This window comes from Somniosus microcephalus, unplaced genomic scaffold (assembly GCF_052327205.1).
Source record: "Somniosus microcephalus isolate GS21.2 unplaced genomic scaffold, FLI_Smic_1.0 unresolved_chr1, whole genome shotgun sequence".
Taxonomy (NCBI): Eukaryota; Metazoa; Chordata; class Chondrichthyes; order Squaliformes; family Somniosidae; genus Somniosus; species Somniosus microcephalus.
In genome coordinates, this window is record NW_028225179.1 from 153,365,302 (window position 1) to 153,382,516 (window position 17,215).

Genomic DNA, 17,215 nt, shown 5'->3' on the forward strand with positions numbered 1-17,215 from the left:
TAGTTACCTCTTCCCATATCCCTTTGTTCCCTACTCCCTCATGTATTCATCAACCCTCTCCTTTAAATACACCAACGCTCTCCGCCTCAACCACTCCATGTGGTGGCGAGTTCCACATTCTCACCACTCGCCGTGCAAAGAAGTTCTTTATTTGATCAGTTTAGTGACTTTCTTTTATTTATGTTCCCCTTGTCCTGGTCTCACCCACAAGTGGAGACAGTTTCTCCACATTCACCCTATCAAAGCCCTTCCTGATATTCGATGTGGGTGGATGTGGAGGAATTGTGGATGCCCGGGATCTGAATGGCCTTTTGTCATCCGTGCTCATTTTTGTGTTCTTACTTTGAGGGTCAAAGGGCTCTGGGAGGGTCATGTGATCCCACAAGAGGGTATCTGAGTGGGCATTCCGGGGCCTGATGGAATCTCTGTGATTCATAGGAACGGAAGGAGGCCATTCAGCCCCTCGAGCCTGTTGCACCATTCAATTAGATCATGGCTGTTCTGTATCTTAACTCCATTTACCCGCCTTGGTTCCACCTCCTCTGATAGTGTTGCCTAACAAAAATCTCATGATCTCAGTTTTAAAACTTTCAATTGACCCCCAGCCTCAACAGCTTTTTGGGGGAGAGAGTTCCAGATTTCCACTACCCTTTGTGTGGAGAAGTGCTTCCTGACATCATCCCTTGAACAGCCTAGCTCTAATTTGAAGGTTACGTCCCCTTGTTCTGGACTCTCCCCCCACCAGAGGAAACAGTTTCTCTCTCTATCTACCCTGTCAAATCCTTTAATCATCTTAAATGCCTCAATTACCCCTTAATCTTCTACAGTCGAGGAGTACAAACCTAGTCTGTGAACCCTGTCCTCAGAGTTTAACCCATTGAGCCCCTACAACTAGATTCTACAACATGTGGGCCTGATGGTGCTGTGGTTAATCTGGGGTTAATCCAAGTTACCATCTGGCATTGCTCGAACTCGCCGCTGAAACTGAAAACCAGTAACATCTGGGCTCCGTCTGCTAAAGTGTGCAGCCACTGGCCAAGTTAGTTACGTGCCTCAATGAAAGGCCTCGGGCCAGTTTCTGTGAGGAATTGTCTACGGCCTCGTGTTCTGTTTGGGTGGAAATCTCCCCCACTGCCTCCCACAACATCTTTTGCCTTTGACAGGAATCAAGCCGATTTAAATTTTATCAACTCGCATTGCTTTTTAAAAAAAAAAATTCTGTCTTTTTTTGATTTTTTTTTTTACCTTCAGCAGGAATACCGAGTCAAGCGATTAAACCTGGCCGGCTGTCGGTCTCTAACATCACCGCTGATTCAGTTCGGCTGTTCTGGTCAGCGGGGAAGGGTCCTGACTCTTTTCTCGTGCAGTACGGAGTGCGGGGTTCTGAGACAGTGCAGAACGTCACGGTAACGAGCGACCGGCGCCATTTAGTCATCACAGGCCTGAGACCTACTACCAAGTACCTGTTCTCTCTCTACAGTGTCTCCGGGGGTCAGCGCAAAAAGCCATTGACCATTGTGGCAACGACCCAAGGTAGCTTTCACCTAATTCAATTATTTCTGTGTTCACAGGTGATTTATCTTCACTCTCGGCTCTTTTTTTTCCCCCTCCCAATTATTTGGAAATATTTTCCTCACTTTTCCTTGAGAGCGTCACTTTGGCAAATCACAGCAGCTTTTTATTTCCTATTTTCATCATCAACTTTTAAGAAGTTGGGAAAATAGTCCCGCCTTTTCTCTCTCTCCGTGTAGATTGTTCGTCTTGTTCCGCAGACTCCCTCCGTCCTTGAACCAGCCTTTACTGGATGAGTGAAGCTGCCGCTGAGATCGAGATGCGAGCTGACCAAACGAGTCGTCATCTTCCTGCTCCATGCATTCCTTAAAAATAAAACCACCTTCTGTTAGATCACCCGAGCTGGCTATGGCTGGGAGCACAACCTATCTGCATGGGCGCTCGTTTTCAAAGAGCCATCAATATGTATATCACTCGTGTATAAATGTATACATCGGCTGTGTAGGTCTATGGAGATCTGCTCCTGAAGGCTCTTGTCATGTGTGTGGAACTGTAACACACTTCCTCAACATCAAGAGTGTCTCACAGTGGGCCAGTTTGTCTACGTTTCCTGGTCATGACCATCTCAGTCCTTCTGTTTTAACGGCATGTCGACAAATCCCTTGCTCTCTGTCAGATTTTCCATTTTCACCAAATGCTGTCCAAAATGATTGCTGGGGATCATTTTGAGCATTTAACCAGATAGGCAGGGTTATTGAACCTCAATGATTAAAACCCCTGCCAAGGAATGTGTCTCTGTCTCTCAATCTTTCTATATTGTCTTGTGCGTGATGTACCTACAGTTATTTACACACACAGTGTAAATATCTGGCTCTTCTTCAGCGCAGTTGCTCTCACTGTCTGTCTATCTGAGGTGACACACATTAATTGGCTGAATGCTATGATGGGGGAGGGGAGGCCGGTTCAATGAGTTATTGTGTGCAGGTCGGAATTACTTGTTTTTATGAGAAAGGTCCAGTATTGCTCCTTTCATTTCCCCGCATGTCATTTCGAAGCATTGCATGAATAATATGTTCAACTCAAGTATGTTGGCGAGTTGGGAAGGTCTCCTGGGATTCTGGGCACTGAACATCACCCATGAATTTTACAGTTCGGGTACAGATTTACACCCTAGGATCTGTAGAACTCGCTTACACCCTAGGATCTGTAGAACTCTCTACACACCAGGATCTATAGAACTCTCTTATACACCAGGATCTGTAGAACTCTCTTATACACCAGGATCTGTAGAACTCTCTTATACACCAGGATCTGTAGAACTCTCTTATACACCAGGATCTGTAGAACTCTCTACACACCAGGATCTGTAGAACTCTCTCACACACCAGGATCTGTAGAACTCTCTTACACACCAGGATCTGTAGAACTCTCTCACACACCAGGATCTGTAGAACTCTCTACACAACAGGATCTGTAGAACTCTCTTACACCCTAGGATCTGTAGAACTCTCTTACACCCTAGGATCTGTAGAACTCTCTTACACACCAGGATCTGTAGAACTCTCTTACACCCTAGGATCTGTAGAACTCTCTACACAGCAGGATCTGTAGAACTCTCTTACACCCTAGGATCTGTAGAACTCTCTTACACACCAGGATCTGTAGAACTCTCTTACACCCTAGGATCTGTAGAACTCTCTACACAGCAGGATCTGTAGAACTCTCTTACACACCAGGATCTGTAGAACTCTCTTACACACTGGGATCTGTAGAACTCTCTTACACACTGGGATCTGTAGAACTCTCTTACACACTAGGATCTGTAGAACTCTCTACACACCAGGATCTGTAGAACTCTCTTACACCCTAGGATCTGTAGAACTCTCTACACACTGGGATCTGTAGAACTCTCTACACACTGGGATCTGTAGAACTCTCTACACACCAGGCTCTGTAGAACTCTCTACACACTGGGATCTGTAGAACTCTCTACACACTGGGATCTGTAGAACTCTCTGCACCTTAGGATCTGCAGAACTCTCTACACACTGGGATCTGTAGAACTCTCTACACCCTAGGATCTGTAGAACTCTCTTACACACTGGGATCTGTAGAACTCTCTACACACCAGGATCTGTAGAACTCTCTACACACTAGGATCTGTAGAACTCTCTACACACCAGGATCTGTAGAACTCTCTTACACCCTAGGATCTGTAGAACTCTCTTACACCCTAGGATCTGTAGAACTCTCTTACACCCTAGGATCTGTAGAACTCTCTACACCCTAGGATCTGTAGAACTCGCTTACACCCTAGGATCTGTAGAACTCTCTACACCCTAGGATCTGTAGAACTCTCTTACACACCAGGATCTGTAGAACTCTCTTACAATCTGGGACCTGTAGAACTCTCTACACACCAGGATCTGTAGAACTCCCTTACACCTTAGGATCTGTAGAACTCTCTACACACTAGGATCTGTAGAACTCTCTACACACTAGGATCTGTAGAACTCTCTACACACTAGGATCTGTAGAACTCTACACACCAGGATCTGTAGAACTCTCTTACACACTAGGATCTGTAGAACTCTCTACACACCAGGATCTGTAGAACTCTCTTACACACTAGGATCTGTAGAACTCTCTACACACTAGGATCTATAGAACTCTCTACACACTAGGATCTGTAGAACTCTCTTACACCCTAGGATCTGTAGAACTCTCTTACACACTAGGATCTATAGAACTCTCTACACACTAGGATCTGTAGAACTCTCTTACACCCTAGGATCTGTAGAACTCTCTACACACTAGGATCTGTAGAACTCTCTTACACCCTAGGATCTATAGAACTCTCTTACACACTGGGATCTGTAGAACTCTCTACACACCAGGATCTGTAGAACTAATCTCAGTTAGGATCTTAGATTTTTACAGCCTTCTTTGAATTAGTTAATCAGTAACCTGTCGATCCCAGGCACTAATCGCTGAACTGAAAGACTAGTTTGGGCCTCGTTTTTGGGCCTTATGTTCTGATCAGGCAGTGTTCCTGCTCCCCAGGACCTTATCCCACGAGCTTCATCAGTTGACTTTGTCAGACGCCTCCAAACCAATCGTTGCCCTGGTAAAATGTCCCGTCTCTTTTTGCTTTTAGCTTCCACAGTCAAAGACAAGCCAAAACCAAGCAAGGTTACTAAGCTGGGCAGTCTTTCGGTTTCTAACGTCACATCTGACTCCATCCCCCTCTCCTGGACTGCGGAGAAGGGTTTTGACGCCTTTCTAATACGGTACAAGGTGCACGGGTCTGGCGCTGTGCAGAACTTCACAGTGACCAGTGACCATCGATCTACGACCATCACAGAGTTGAGGCCTGCCACCAAGTACACAGTCTATGTCTATGGCGTTTCTAACGGCCAACGCACAAAGCCGCTGACCAGAGTAATTACCACCAAAGGTACTGATTTCCCTTTCTTTCCAGTGGCGCATTCTCGCTCTCCAACTGTTCTGAGCCATGTTGAACTAGAAAAAGCCAATACTTTCTATTCACTGAAACCTGGCATTAATATAAAAACACGCCATGGTGCGTACGTCATTAATAGACCTACGCATTTATGCAGCAATGTTTAACAGCTAGTTTACTGGCAATCTAGTGTTTTACATTATATTTGAGAATTAGCTTAAATTGTGAGGAGAACTTACACAAACTAGGGTTGTACTCCCTGGAATTTCGAAGGTTAAGGGTGATGTGATCGAAGTTTTCAAGATATTAAGGGGAACTAATAGGGTAGATAGAGGGAAACTATTTTCATTGGTTGGGGAGTCTAGGACTAGGGGGCAGAGTCTAAAAATTAGAGCCAGACCTTTCAGGAGTGAAGTTAGGAAACACTTCTACACACAAGGGGTGGTAGAAGTTTGGAACTCTCTTCTGCAAACTGCATTTGATGCTCGGTCAATTGTTAATGTTAAACCTGAGATTGATAGATTTCTGTTAGCCAAAGGTATTAAGGGATATGGGGCAAAGGCGGGTGTATGGAGTTAGGTCACAGGTCAGCTATGGTGTCATTGAATGGTGGAACAGGCTCGAGGGGCTGAATGGCCTCCTCCTGTTCCTATGTTGCTATAATTGATAATGTGAGAACATTTAGGAAGGGGTACAGGAATCTTTGATATCGCTGCAGAACACTGAACAGTGCACAGAATCCCTCGGTTTATATCTGAAGTTATCTGCGGGTCACACAGGACATGTCACATGTCTACCGATTTTCCTGAGTGTCAACAGTCTCATATATGGGTTAAGGAACACTCTCTTTTTCTGCCGCCGGTTAAACATTATTTATCTCTTTACAATCCTCCGCTGATAAAGACACCGTGAAGCCAAGTAGACAGCGATCATTCCGTCTGTGACGTGGCGGCCAATTCTTTCAAACTCTCCTGCTACGGCAGGGAGGGGCTTTGATTCCTTCCTGGTGCAGGGCAGAGTTCTGGGGTTCGGAGGGCGGCTAGAACCTCTCAGCGACCAACTGGTGACCTCTGACCCCTCTTTGTCAGAGGCCTGAGGCCTACTACCAAATGTCGCCATGGCGATTTCCCCATGGGGACCAGCCTGAGAAGCTATTGACTAGGGTAGCAACCTACCTCGGGTACTTCTGACGGAATAAGTGATTCACTTACTGGAGAAGCTTTCTAATGGTGTGTTGCCCACTGACTTGGAGAGAAATGCTGCCATCTACTGAAACTCTTTAAATGTTGCAGTAAAAATTTGACCTCGACGAAAATCTGATTTCAACCCTCGACTTTTGTCTCTTCTACCTGGCCCTGGTTTTATCAGAAACATGTTTACCATTTGCATATTTTGTATTTGGGAATCCATTCCTTAATTTCACGGAATGGTTTATCAATCTTCTCCACTTTTCTCCTAAGAACTATCTCCTTCCTGTTTCAGGGAATAATGGTGCTGAGCCAGTCGTTTTGCACATTGACCTGTTTTTTGGGATCACTGCGGTGTACGCACCTTTCACTGGGCTGTGTCATAGACCGGGATCCAAGATCTGCCTCTCCTGATTGTGGCAATCTTTCAGGTCCTCCCTCTGAGGTGGAAGCTTCTCTTGTCTATCGGGGTTCCAGCTAGTGGCCCCATCGAGAACTGACGCAGCACATTCCAACCAGGTAGAATTGCTGCAAGCCTGCAGACTCGCCCCGCTCTGTCTGGGTGCTTGTTTATGGGATGTCTCTCACTATTATATATTTGTATCCTGTATATAAATATATTGTTTCACCATCAACCAGGAAATTATTACATCTCATTCCCTGTCCTTTCTTCAATTCCCATTCCCTGTCCTCTCTTCAATTCCCATTCCTTGTCATCTCTTCAATTCCCATTCCCTGTCCTCTCTTCAATTCCCATTCCTTGTCATCTCTTCAATTCCCATTCCTTGCCCTCTCTTCAATTCCCATTCCTTGTGATCTCTTCAATTCCCATTCCTTGTCCTCTCTTCAATTCCCAATCCCTGTCATCTCTTCAATTCCCATTCCTTGTGATCTCTTCAATTCCCATTCCGTCATCTCTTCAATTCCCATTCCTTATCATCTCTTCAATTCCCATTCCCTGTGATTTCTTCAATTCCCATTCCTTGTCATCGCTTCAATTCCCATTCCCTGTCATCTCTTCAATTCCCATTCCCTGTCATCTCTTCAATTCCCATTCCTTGTCATCACTTCAATTCCCATTCCCTGTGATTTCTTCAATTCCCATTCCTTGTCATCGCTTCAATTCCCATTCCTTGTCCTCTCTTCAATTCCCATTCCTTGTTATCGCTTCAATTCCCATTCCCTGTCATCTCTTCAATTCCCATTCCCTGTGATTTCAATTCCCATTCCTTGTCATCACTTCATTTCCCATTCCCTGTCATCTCTTCAATTCCCATTCCTTGTCATCACTTCAATTCCCATTCCTTGTCATCGCTTCAATTCCCATTCCGTCATCGCTTCAATTCCCATTCCTTGTGATCTCTTCAATTCCCATTCCTTGTGATCTCTTCAATTCCCATTCCGTCATCGCTTCAATTCCCATTCCGTCATCGCTTCAATTCTCATTCCTTGTGATCTCTTCACTTCCCATTCCTTGTGATCTCTTCAATTCCCATTCCGTCATCTCTTCAATTCCCATTCCTTGTCCTCGCTTCAATTCCCATTCCTTGTCCTCTCTTCAATTCCCATTCCCTGTCATCTCTTCAATTCCCATTCCCTGTCCTCTCTTCAATTCCCATTCCCTGTCATCTCTTCAATTCCCATTCCTTGTCCTCTCTTCAATTCCCACTCCCTGTCATCTCTTCAATGCCCATTCCTTGTGATCTCTTCAATTCCCATTCTGTCATCTCTTCAAATCCCATTCCTTGTGATCTCTTCAATTCCCATTCTGTCATCTCTTCAATTCCCATTCCCTGTCCTCTCTTCAATTCCCATTCCCTGTCATCTCTTCAATTCCCATTCCCTGTGATTTCTTCAATTCCCATTCCTTGTCCTCTCTTCAATTCCCATTCCCTGTCATCTCTTCAATTCCCATTCCCTGACCTCTCTTCAATTCCCATTCCTTGTCCTCTCTTCAATTCCCATTCCCTGTCCTCTCTTCAATTCCCAACCCTTGTCATCTCTTCAATTCCCATTCCCTGTCCTCTCTTCAATGCCCATTCCCTGTGATCTCTTCAATGCCCATTCCCTGTGATCTCTTCAATTCCCATTCCCTGTCCTCTCTTCAATTCCCATTCCCTGTGATCTCTTCAATTCCCATTCCTGGTGAGGTTTCCCGGTTTCTTTCTGCTCAGGAAGAATCTGAGGCAGCTTTTCTCTTGTTGATTTGTGAGCCAGTCAATGGTTGGTCCTCCACGCTCCTTTCAGTTTGACTGTGACTCAGTAATCGATGTTCAGTGTAATCCGTTGTGTGGTCTGTTCCGCAGTCAGTTCCTACCGTGCAGGGAAAATTAAAAAATGGTTGCCCTGACAATGCACGCTCTAGGGATGTGCCGGAACAGGTGTCACGTACATTACATTGTCACCGTCAGCATTTTTCATACACTTTCAAATGGTGTAAGAAAATATCTGTGGATTTATTAAGAGGTTTCTGCTGTTTTACTGAACCTGGCTCTGGGCTTGATTTGCTTCTTGACAGCTCAAAGCAGTTACACAGTTATTGAATCATACAATGGTACAGCAGAGAAGGAGGCCATTCAGCCCATCATGCCTGTGCTGGCTCTTTGAAAGACCTATCCAATTAGTTCCACTCCCCCTGACCATTCCCATAGCCCTGGAACTGTTGTTTTGCTTTTCCCCCTGTAGCTCCTCATATGCTGTAAGCTTCTAGGCTGACCCTGGTTGGAAGGAGGAGTCAGCCAGGAGCTCCAGGGCATCAGCCGTTGCATCTCTACACCGGCTGTGGGTGGGGATGAGGGTGTATGTGAGGAGAGCAGGAGGGAGTTATCCCTTCCCGTGGAGCAGGGCAATGCTCGAGGCCCAGAACAGCAGCATAGGGGGTTAGGTAGACCATCAGCACTTGGGGTCCAATCCAGTATGGACCAACAGGGTGAACATCTGTACGGCTTTGGCCAGTCTCTCTCCACCGGTGAAAATGGGCCCAACACCGAGAACTGCCACTGACTCAGCACAGCGTGGCTCACAGGACTTTTTAAAAATTTGTTTATGGGATGTGGGCATCGCTGGCAAGGCCAGCATTTATTGCCCATCTCTAATTTCCCTCGAGAAGGTGGTAGTGAGCCGCCTTCTTGAACCGCTGCAGCCCGTGTGGTGAAGGTACTCCCACAGTGCTGTTAGGGAGGGAGTTCCAGGATTTTGACCCAGCGACGATGAAGGATCGGCGATATACTTCTAAGTCAGGATGGTGTGTGACTTGGAGGGAAACTTGGAGGTGGTGGTGTTCCCATGCGCCTGCTGCCCTTGTCCTTCTAGGTGGTAGAGGTCGCGGGTTTGGGAGGTGCTGCCGAAGAAGCCTTGGCGAGTTGCTGCAGTGCATCTTGTAGATGGTACACACTGCAGCCACGGTGCGCCGGTGGTGGAGGGAGTGAATGTTTAAGGTGGTGGATGGGGTGCCAATCAAGTGGGCTGCTTTGTCCTGGATGGTGTTGTGTATGTAATATGTGTGCTACTTTGAACCTATGGACAGGACTGCACTACTTGTTGGGCGTAGTGATACGCAGTACCACTCCTGGCCATAGGGGTATAAATAGTACTGTGGGTACTGATTCCCCTCAGTTCCCGCCTGTGGGCATGAAGTAAAGACCTATGTGCAGTCCCTACCTCCAACCAGTAAAGGCCTGTTTGAGTTATACGTTTAAGTCTTAGTGTTAATTGTTCAATACAATACACATACTTAACACTGGCGACGAGTCAGGCTCTTACCCTGCGGCAGTTATTCCAGGCGGCTTCGTCCAAAGACAGGACGTTGAAGAGAGGTTTCAATCCTCAACACCCCACTCAAAACTGAAGGGCAGCAGAAATCCTGACAGCTTCCAGCGACTGGAAGAGACAGGCATTAGGACCCTGAAGCCTCCATCAGCTTGTGAACCGGAGTAAAGACAGGACTGGGGAAGAGAGAGAGGTAGGGCGATAGCGATCGGCAGATAAGGGCCGGGCCGCTTTGAAGTGAGGGGCGCAGCCGGGCCAGCGATCGGGACCAAAGATAAGAGCCGCACTCGGACTGAAAGGCGCGGCGGCTGCAGAAGCTCAAGGTGCGAGAGTCGCGGTGCACAGCGCGGGCTATCGATCGCGGCGAAGATAAGGGCCGCACTCGAGGGCTGAAGGGAGACGGCGTCGGGGGACGGGTGAAGACCGCCAAGCGCGGGAAAACCGCCATTTTGTGGGCGGAGGACGACGGCAAGAGCGGGAAGCCGCCATCTTTGATAACAAGTAAAGAAAATAAAATCTGAGAAATTGCAAATCTACAATGCCTAAACACGGGAATATTAGCACCTTTGATAGTGACCTCGAAGATTGGGCCATATATGTTGAAAGAGTAAAAAATTATTGTAAGGCCAATAAAATTCGTGACCAAGATAAAGCTCTAACATTATTAAATTTAATGGGTGCGAAGACGTACGGGCAATTGAAACACCTGTTATCACCAGATGAACCGGCGGATAAGACGTTCGATGAGATTGTTACTGTCCTGAAAGATCATCTAAACCCCACGCCGCTGATGCTAGCGGAACGATTTAAATTTTACGACAGAAGGCAGCTACAGCATGAAAGCAATGCTGAATATTTGCTGGAATTGCGTAAATTAGCGAAATATTGCCAGTTTGGAACGGGATTGACAGATGCACTACGAGACAAATTTGTGTGTGGTTTATTTAAACAGGATACACAAAAGCGACTGCTCGAGGAGAATGAGCTGACGCTTGAGAAGGCGGTCACTATGGCAGCAGCACACGAAGCCGCAGCGAGAGGCACGGCAGTAATGCAGCTACGGTCACCGGAGCTCAGTGCACACAAATTGGGTGTGAGTTCTGGCAAATGTTATCGTTGTGGAAAGACAACGCATGATCAGAACCAGTGTTGGTTTAAAAACCAAGAATGTAGAACTTGTGGTAGGCTTGGACATATAGCTAGAGTATGCAGGTCAGGGAAGAAGACCAGCAACAAGAAGTCACCGCAAGGAAAATACGCAAAGGTACACAAGGTGACCGAACAGGAGTCCGATTCAGATGCTAGCAGTAATGAACTGGCTAGCTTAAGCTGTAATGAACTGGCTAGCTTAAGAGTACTCAACGCTGGTAAGGGTGCAGACCTCCAGACAATTTGGGTCACTCTTCAGATAGAAGGAGTTCAAGTAAAACTGGAATTGGACACTGGATCGGCATTGACGGTCATAAATAAGAAAGATTACGGAAAGTTATTCCAACATATTCCCCTACAGGATACGGGGATTATATTGAAAACATACACGGGGCAAAGAGTGTACCCCATCGGGAAAATAGAGGTTGCAGTGGCCCACAAGGGTGAAGACAGTCAAATAATGGACTTATATGTGATATCTGAAGGAGGTCCTCCACTACTAGGACGGGAGTGGATTAGGAAAATGAATATGGACTGGCATTTCCTACAAACAATAACGAGTGAGAACTCGGTGAAGATAGTCGGCCCAGACTCTGGAACGGATGATGGTAAGCCCAACTCAGGTGCAAAAGACAAAGTTTCAGCACAGAATTCCACTGAGCAACAACAACATAGTTTAACTGTGGATTCTGAGTCTGGCAAGTCTACTGATGTGCCCATTTCTGAGGGACACCGGGCTCGAACTCAACTCCATTTCAAACTACAACAGCAATTAGAACAAATGCTTCGCCGTTTTGAGCAAGAGTTGAATGCAACGAAAGAGTTCTTTGATATAGAGTTGGAGAATCTGGAAAGACAACAGAAGCAGCTGATGGAGAAAATGGAGCAGGAGCACACAAAACGTCTGATGTCAGAGGAGTTAACGGTCAGCCAACTCCTGCATATGCTGAAGGACAGGACTCTGAAATGGGAAAAACTTGAACATGAACTTCAATATTCAAACGAAAGGGGTTCGGAGCTCTCAAAGGTTATTGGAAGAGCTGAGGTGGCAACACAGACTGAGATGACTGCAACAGAGCAGCCCTTGGATGCCAAAAGTACGCTGACTCACGTCAACGTAGAACAACAGACCGCTGAAACAGCTGCTCCGGTAGAGGGATTGCATAGTCCGATCAATCAATCTCCAAAGGAAGTTGAAGTATTAAAATCACAAATGAGGTCACTAGTAAACGACTTGCTGAAAGCCCAGAAAAAGCTGGATGCAGAGGTACACATGAAGAAGTCTCTTCAGGAAAGATGTCTGGATTTGGAACAAGAGCTGGCTAACGTCCAGCTAGGTATGGAGGAAATAGACGACCCTCTCACTGGTCTAGCTCAGGACGACACCGAATATTACGATGTCCTGTCCTGCCCAGCTTGTAACTTCGACTCCCAAAGTGCAGAAATCATGGAGGAGCACCAAAAGTCTACGGAACATCGGGAGAAGCTGGCTCTACGACGGAAACAGGAGGAAGAGAAGGAGGAACTGCGCATGCAGCTGGCAGCTGTGGCAGCTGACAATGGAGCCCAGAGAGTCTCCAAGAAGCAGAAAAGGAAAAGTAAAAACAGAAGATGACCCATCTGAACCATTATCACCTCTACCAGATCACACACGTGGTCCCTCCGAACGGAGCCAATTCAGTTCGGAAGTTCAAACTGTTAAATCCATGGAAGGACTATTGAATGAGTCACTCTAGCAACGTGAACCGACTACACCACAGAGATTGAATCTGTGAACTGTTTTCCGCAGAGACTGAATCTGTGATCTGTTTTGACATGAAGTTATCTATGTATCTATGTTATTCTGTTATGTAAACCTGAAGTTATATATGTATATATGTTATTACGTTATGTTAAATGGGGAGATGACTGTAAAGCTAGGAAGGGAGGAATGTTGTGTATGTAATATGTGTGCTACTTTGAACCTATGGACAGGACTGCACTACTTGTTGGGCGTAGTGATACGCAGTACCACTCCTGGCCATAGGGGTATAAATAGTACTGTGGGTACTGATTCCCCTCAGTTCCCGCCTGTGGGCATGAAGTAAAGACCTATGTGCAGTCCCTACCTCCAACCAGTAAAGGCCTGTTTGAGTTATACGTTTAAGTCTTAGTGTTAATTGTTCAATACAATACACATACTTAACAGATGGTGTTGAGCTTCTTGAGTGTTGTTGGAGCTGCACTCATCCAGGCAAGTGGAGAGCATTCCATCACACTCCTTACTTGTGCCTTGTAGATGGTGGAAAGGCTTTGGAGAGTCAGGAGGTGAGACACTTGCTACAGAATACCTAGCCTCTGACCTGCTCTTGCTGCCACAGTATTTATGTGGCTGTCCAGTTAAGTTTCTGGCCAATGGTGACCCCCAGGATGTTGATAGTGGGGGATTCGGTGATGGTAATGCCATTGAATGTCAAGGGGGGGGTGGTTAGACACTCGCTTGTTGGAGATAGTCATTGCCTGGCACTTGTGTGGCGCAAATGTTACCTACCATGTATCAGCCCAAGCCTGAACGTCGTCCAGGACTGAGGAGGGTTGGAGGGCGAAACGAGAATGGGCTGCCATGGTGCAGTAGGAGGTGTGGAGGTGGCGGGGGCTGGTGTGCTCTTTTGAGGTTAGGGGTTGAAGCAGACTAAAGAGAGAGCGTTATCTGAATCTAGCTGCGCTGTACCTGGCAGTGTTTGACGCTGGCACTGCGAAGTGCCTTCAGCCTGGACTTTCTGTGCAGAGAAGATCGACTACTTGCTCATCAGATTGTGATATTAGAACCCTTTATGTCTGCCGCAGACCTCCCCTCAGCAGCCGATGTACAGCTAATGGTGTAATGCCTGCTGCAATGGGCAACGTGTGTCTCGGGTTCAGGACTGCTCGGAAGGGGTCTACCGCCTATTGTGACAAAACAGATCTTCTGCCTGTTCAATTTGCGCATCTTTTGGATTTTTTCCTCAGCTCCCGCAGATAAAGATCCTGTGAAACTGGGCAGTCTGTCAGCCCCTAATGTCACGGCTAACTCGGTCCGACTGTCCTGGACAGTGGACAGGGCCTTTGACTCATATTTAATACAGTACCGAGTCCAGGGTTCAGTGGAGACCCAGAACATCACAGTCACCGGCGGACGGCGATCGTACCTCATCGTAGGCCTCAAGCCTACTACCAGATACACGGTCCATCTCTACGGGATTTACGGTGGCCTGCGGACAGAGCCCTTGACCACTGTTGTGTCCACCACAGGTACTTGGGAGCAGTCGGGTCCCTTTTAATGTGAACCTGTTTCTCTCTGTCAATCTTTATTCCTGTTATTCTCAGGTATGCACCTATAACACAGCAGGGCCCCGCACCTGTGCAGCAGGCAATTACAGGAGTGGGTTGTGGAGAAAAAGCTGTGAATTAGCATGTGCACAAGCCAGGCAACATTATCATAATTAATTTGTGCGACCTCTGTCTTAGCAACAACTACTTGCATTTATATAGCGCCTTCCATGCAGTAAAACGTCCCAAGGTGCTTCACGGGAGAGTAATCAGACATAATTTGACACCGAGCCACATATGGAGATATTGGAGAAGGTGACCAAAAGCTTGGTCAAGGAAGTAGGCTTTAAGGAGCATCTTAAAGGAGGAGTGAGCATAAGAAATAGGAGCAGGAGTCGGCCCTACGGCCCCCCGAGCCTGCTCCGCCATTTAATAAGATCATGGCTGATCTTCGACGGGACAGTTGGCAAAATCGCAAAAAAGTGAGGGCAGGTTCGGAACTCGCCTCCAACCCGCCTCCGTGCAATTTTGCCGGAGGCGGGTTTGATGGGTGCGATTCGGTCCCGCCTCCATCAGTCGGGAGAGGTAGTTAAGACACTTAAACAGTCGTTAAGGGCCTCTATAATCCTATTTTGACAGGCCTTTGTTATTTTACCAGCGTGTTGCACGGCCCGCCTAAACCACGCCAGCTAATCCTGGCGGGTTGACAAGTGGGTGGCCTCCTCACAGCTGCAGCTCCACCAATAAAACTGAGCTTTCAACAGGGAGCAGTTGCAGGTGGCAGAAGATTTGTTCCAAAGGTCTTTCAGTACTTTTAGCAGGCCTACCGAAGTCAGAGGTGCTGCAGCTTCTCTCTCTCAACTGTGGGACCTCCTTGGAAGACCCTCTCCCGGCTTGGACTGAGCGCTTCCCCAACGGAGGTATCTGCCAGCAGCATGGGAACCATTTATTTCCGTTCACTGTGGACCTCGGATTCGGATGAGGAGCAGCCATGGCAGCAGCAGAGTCAGGCAGCTCAGCAGCAACAGCAGCAGGAGCGCCAACCTCCTGCTCACCCACCTGATGCTGCAAAGAGCAGAAGGCGCCAGTGCATGGAAGCACGTCGCCACAGTAGATACCCCCTCTCAGGGTTTACAGACAGAGAATGAGCTACCTCAACATGTCTGAGCAGCAATGCCAAAGGAGGCTGAGACTTTCGTGACAGTATGTCGGAGACATCTGCGCACTGCCGCACCAACACCTGGAGCCCAGAGGATCGGGTGGACACCCCTTATCAGTGGCCGTCAAAGTCACCACCGCACTCAACGTCTTTGCCTCAGGCTCCTTCCAGGGATCATCAGCAAACATCAGCGGCATCTCCCAGTCGGCCACCCACAGTTGCATCAGGCAGGTTACCGATGTCCTTTTCGCAAAGGCCCACAATTACATCCACTTCTCAAGGGATCAAGCAAGTGTAACCGTGCGTTCAGTTGGCTTCGCAAATATGGCAGGCTTGCCAATGGTGCAGGGCGGCATAGACTGCACACATGTGGCACTTAGGGCACCCAATCACAACCCAGCTATCTTTGTCAACCGCAAGGGCTTCCACTCCCTCAACATACAGCTGGTGTGTAACCACAAGAAGGAGATTTTGCATGTTTGCGCCAAGTTCTGTGGTGGTTGCCATGACTCTTTCATCCTGCGGAACTCTAGTGTTCCTCCGCTCTTCAATCCGCCAAACCAACTTAACGGATGGCTCCTTGGTGACAAGGGCTACCCACTGAAGAAGTGGCTAATGACGCCGATCAGGAGGCCAGCTAACGAGGTTGAAGAGCGCTACAACGCCAGCCACATATCGACCAGGTCCATCATCGAGCAAACCATTGGCTTGCTGAAGATGCGATTCCGATGCCTTGACAGTTTGCCATCACCTAATTTTAATACATTCACACAGGGATGGCATTTCATCAATAAACAGAAACAATCACTCAATCTGCACACAGATCTGGAGGTTATATCTCTTGCCAGCTGGACCCACACAGCCTTGGTTTCTTTGGGAGGCCTCTTCCTCCCAGATGAGGGGAAGAGCACCTCCCTGCTAGCACCCACCCCCTCAACCAGCATACCCAGCGCCTCATCCGAGAACCTCGGGGAGGCCCTTGCCTTGGAGCTGGCCATTCTTCAAGGAGATAACAGCTTGGAGATGGTGAAGCATCGACCAAAAACCAGTGGAATGAGCCAAGGCAGCAAGCAGCCCTGAAATGAAGCTGGATAAGTGACATCAGCAGAGGTGAGCTTCAGTCCCAAAAGACTAATTGGCCCAGGGGAACCCACCCCTCTGAAATCAACTGACTAAGCAGGGGAAAATCACAAATTTTTCCCACCTGACAATGGAGACGAGTTTGAAACCCACCCAAACCGAAACCCGCCTCCATTGGGAAAATCACACCCATAAACTCAGCATCCACAGCCCTCTGGGGTAGAGAAATTCAAAGATACACAGCCCTGAGTGAAGAAATTCCTCCTCATCTCGGTCTTAAATGGCCGACTCCTTATCCTGATACTGAGCGAGAGAGGCAGAGGGGTTTAGGGAGGGAATTCCAGGTCTTGGAGCCCAGTCAGCTGAAGGCACGGCCGCCAATGGTGGAGCGATGGAAATGGGGGGATGCGCAAGAGGCCAGAATTGGTAGAACACAGAGTTCTCGGAGCATAACAATATGATGGTCATTTATCACATTGCTGTTTGTGGGAGCTTGCTGTGCACACAATGGCTGCCGCGATTCCCACATTACAACAGTGACTACACTTCAAAAAGTACTTCATTGGCTGTAAAGCACTTTGGGATGTCCTGAGTCTGTGAAAGGCACTA

The 17,215-nt window shown here is 47.5% G+C and overlaps 1 protein-coding gene across 1 annotated transcript in view; it reads left to right on the forward strand.

Moving 5' to 3' along the window:
- Positions 1-17,215, forward strand: part of LOC147096268 (tenascin-X-like) — a 442,953-nt gene that overhangs the window by 315,445 nt on the left and 110,293 nt on the right. The window contains 3 exon segments of the mRNA XM_085975125.1: positions 1,255-1,533; positions 4,670-4,969; positions 14,068-14,349. Of these exon segments, the coding sequence (XP_085831251.1) occupies positions 1,255-1,533; positions 4,670-4,969; positions 14,068-14,349 (861 nt within the window).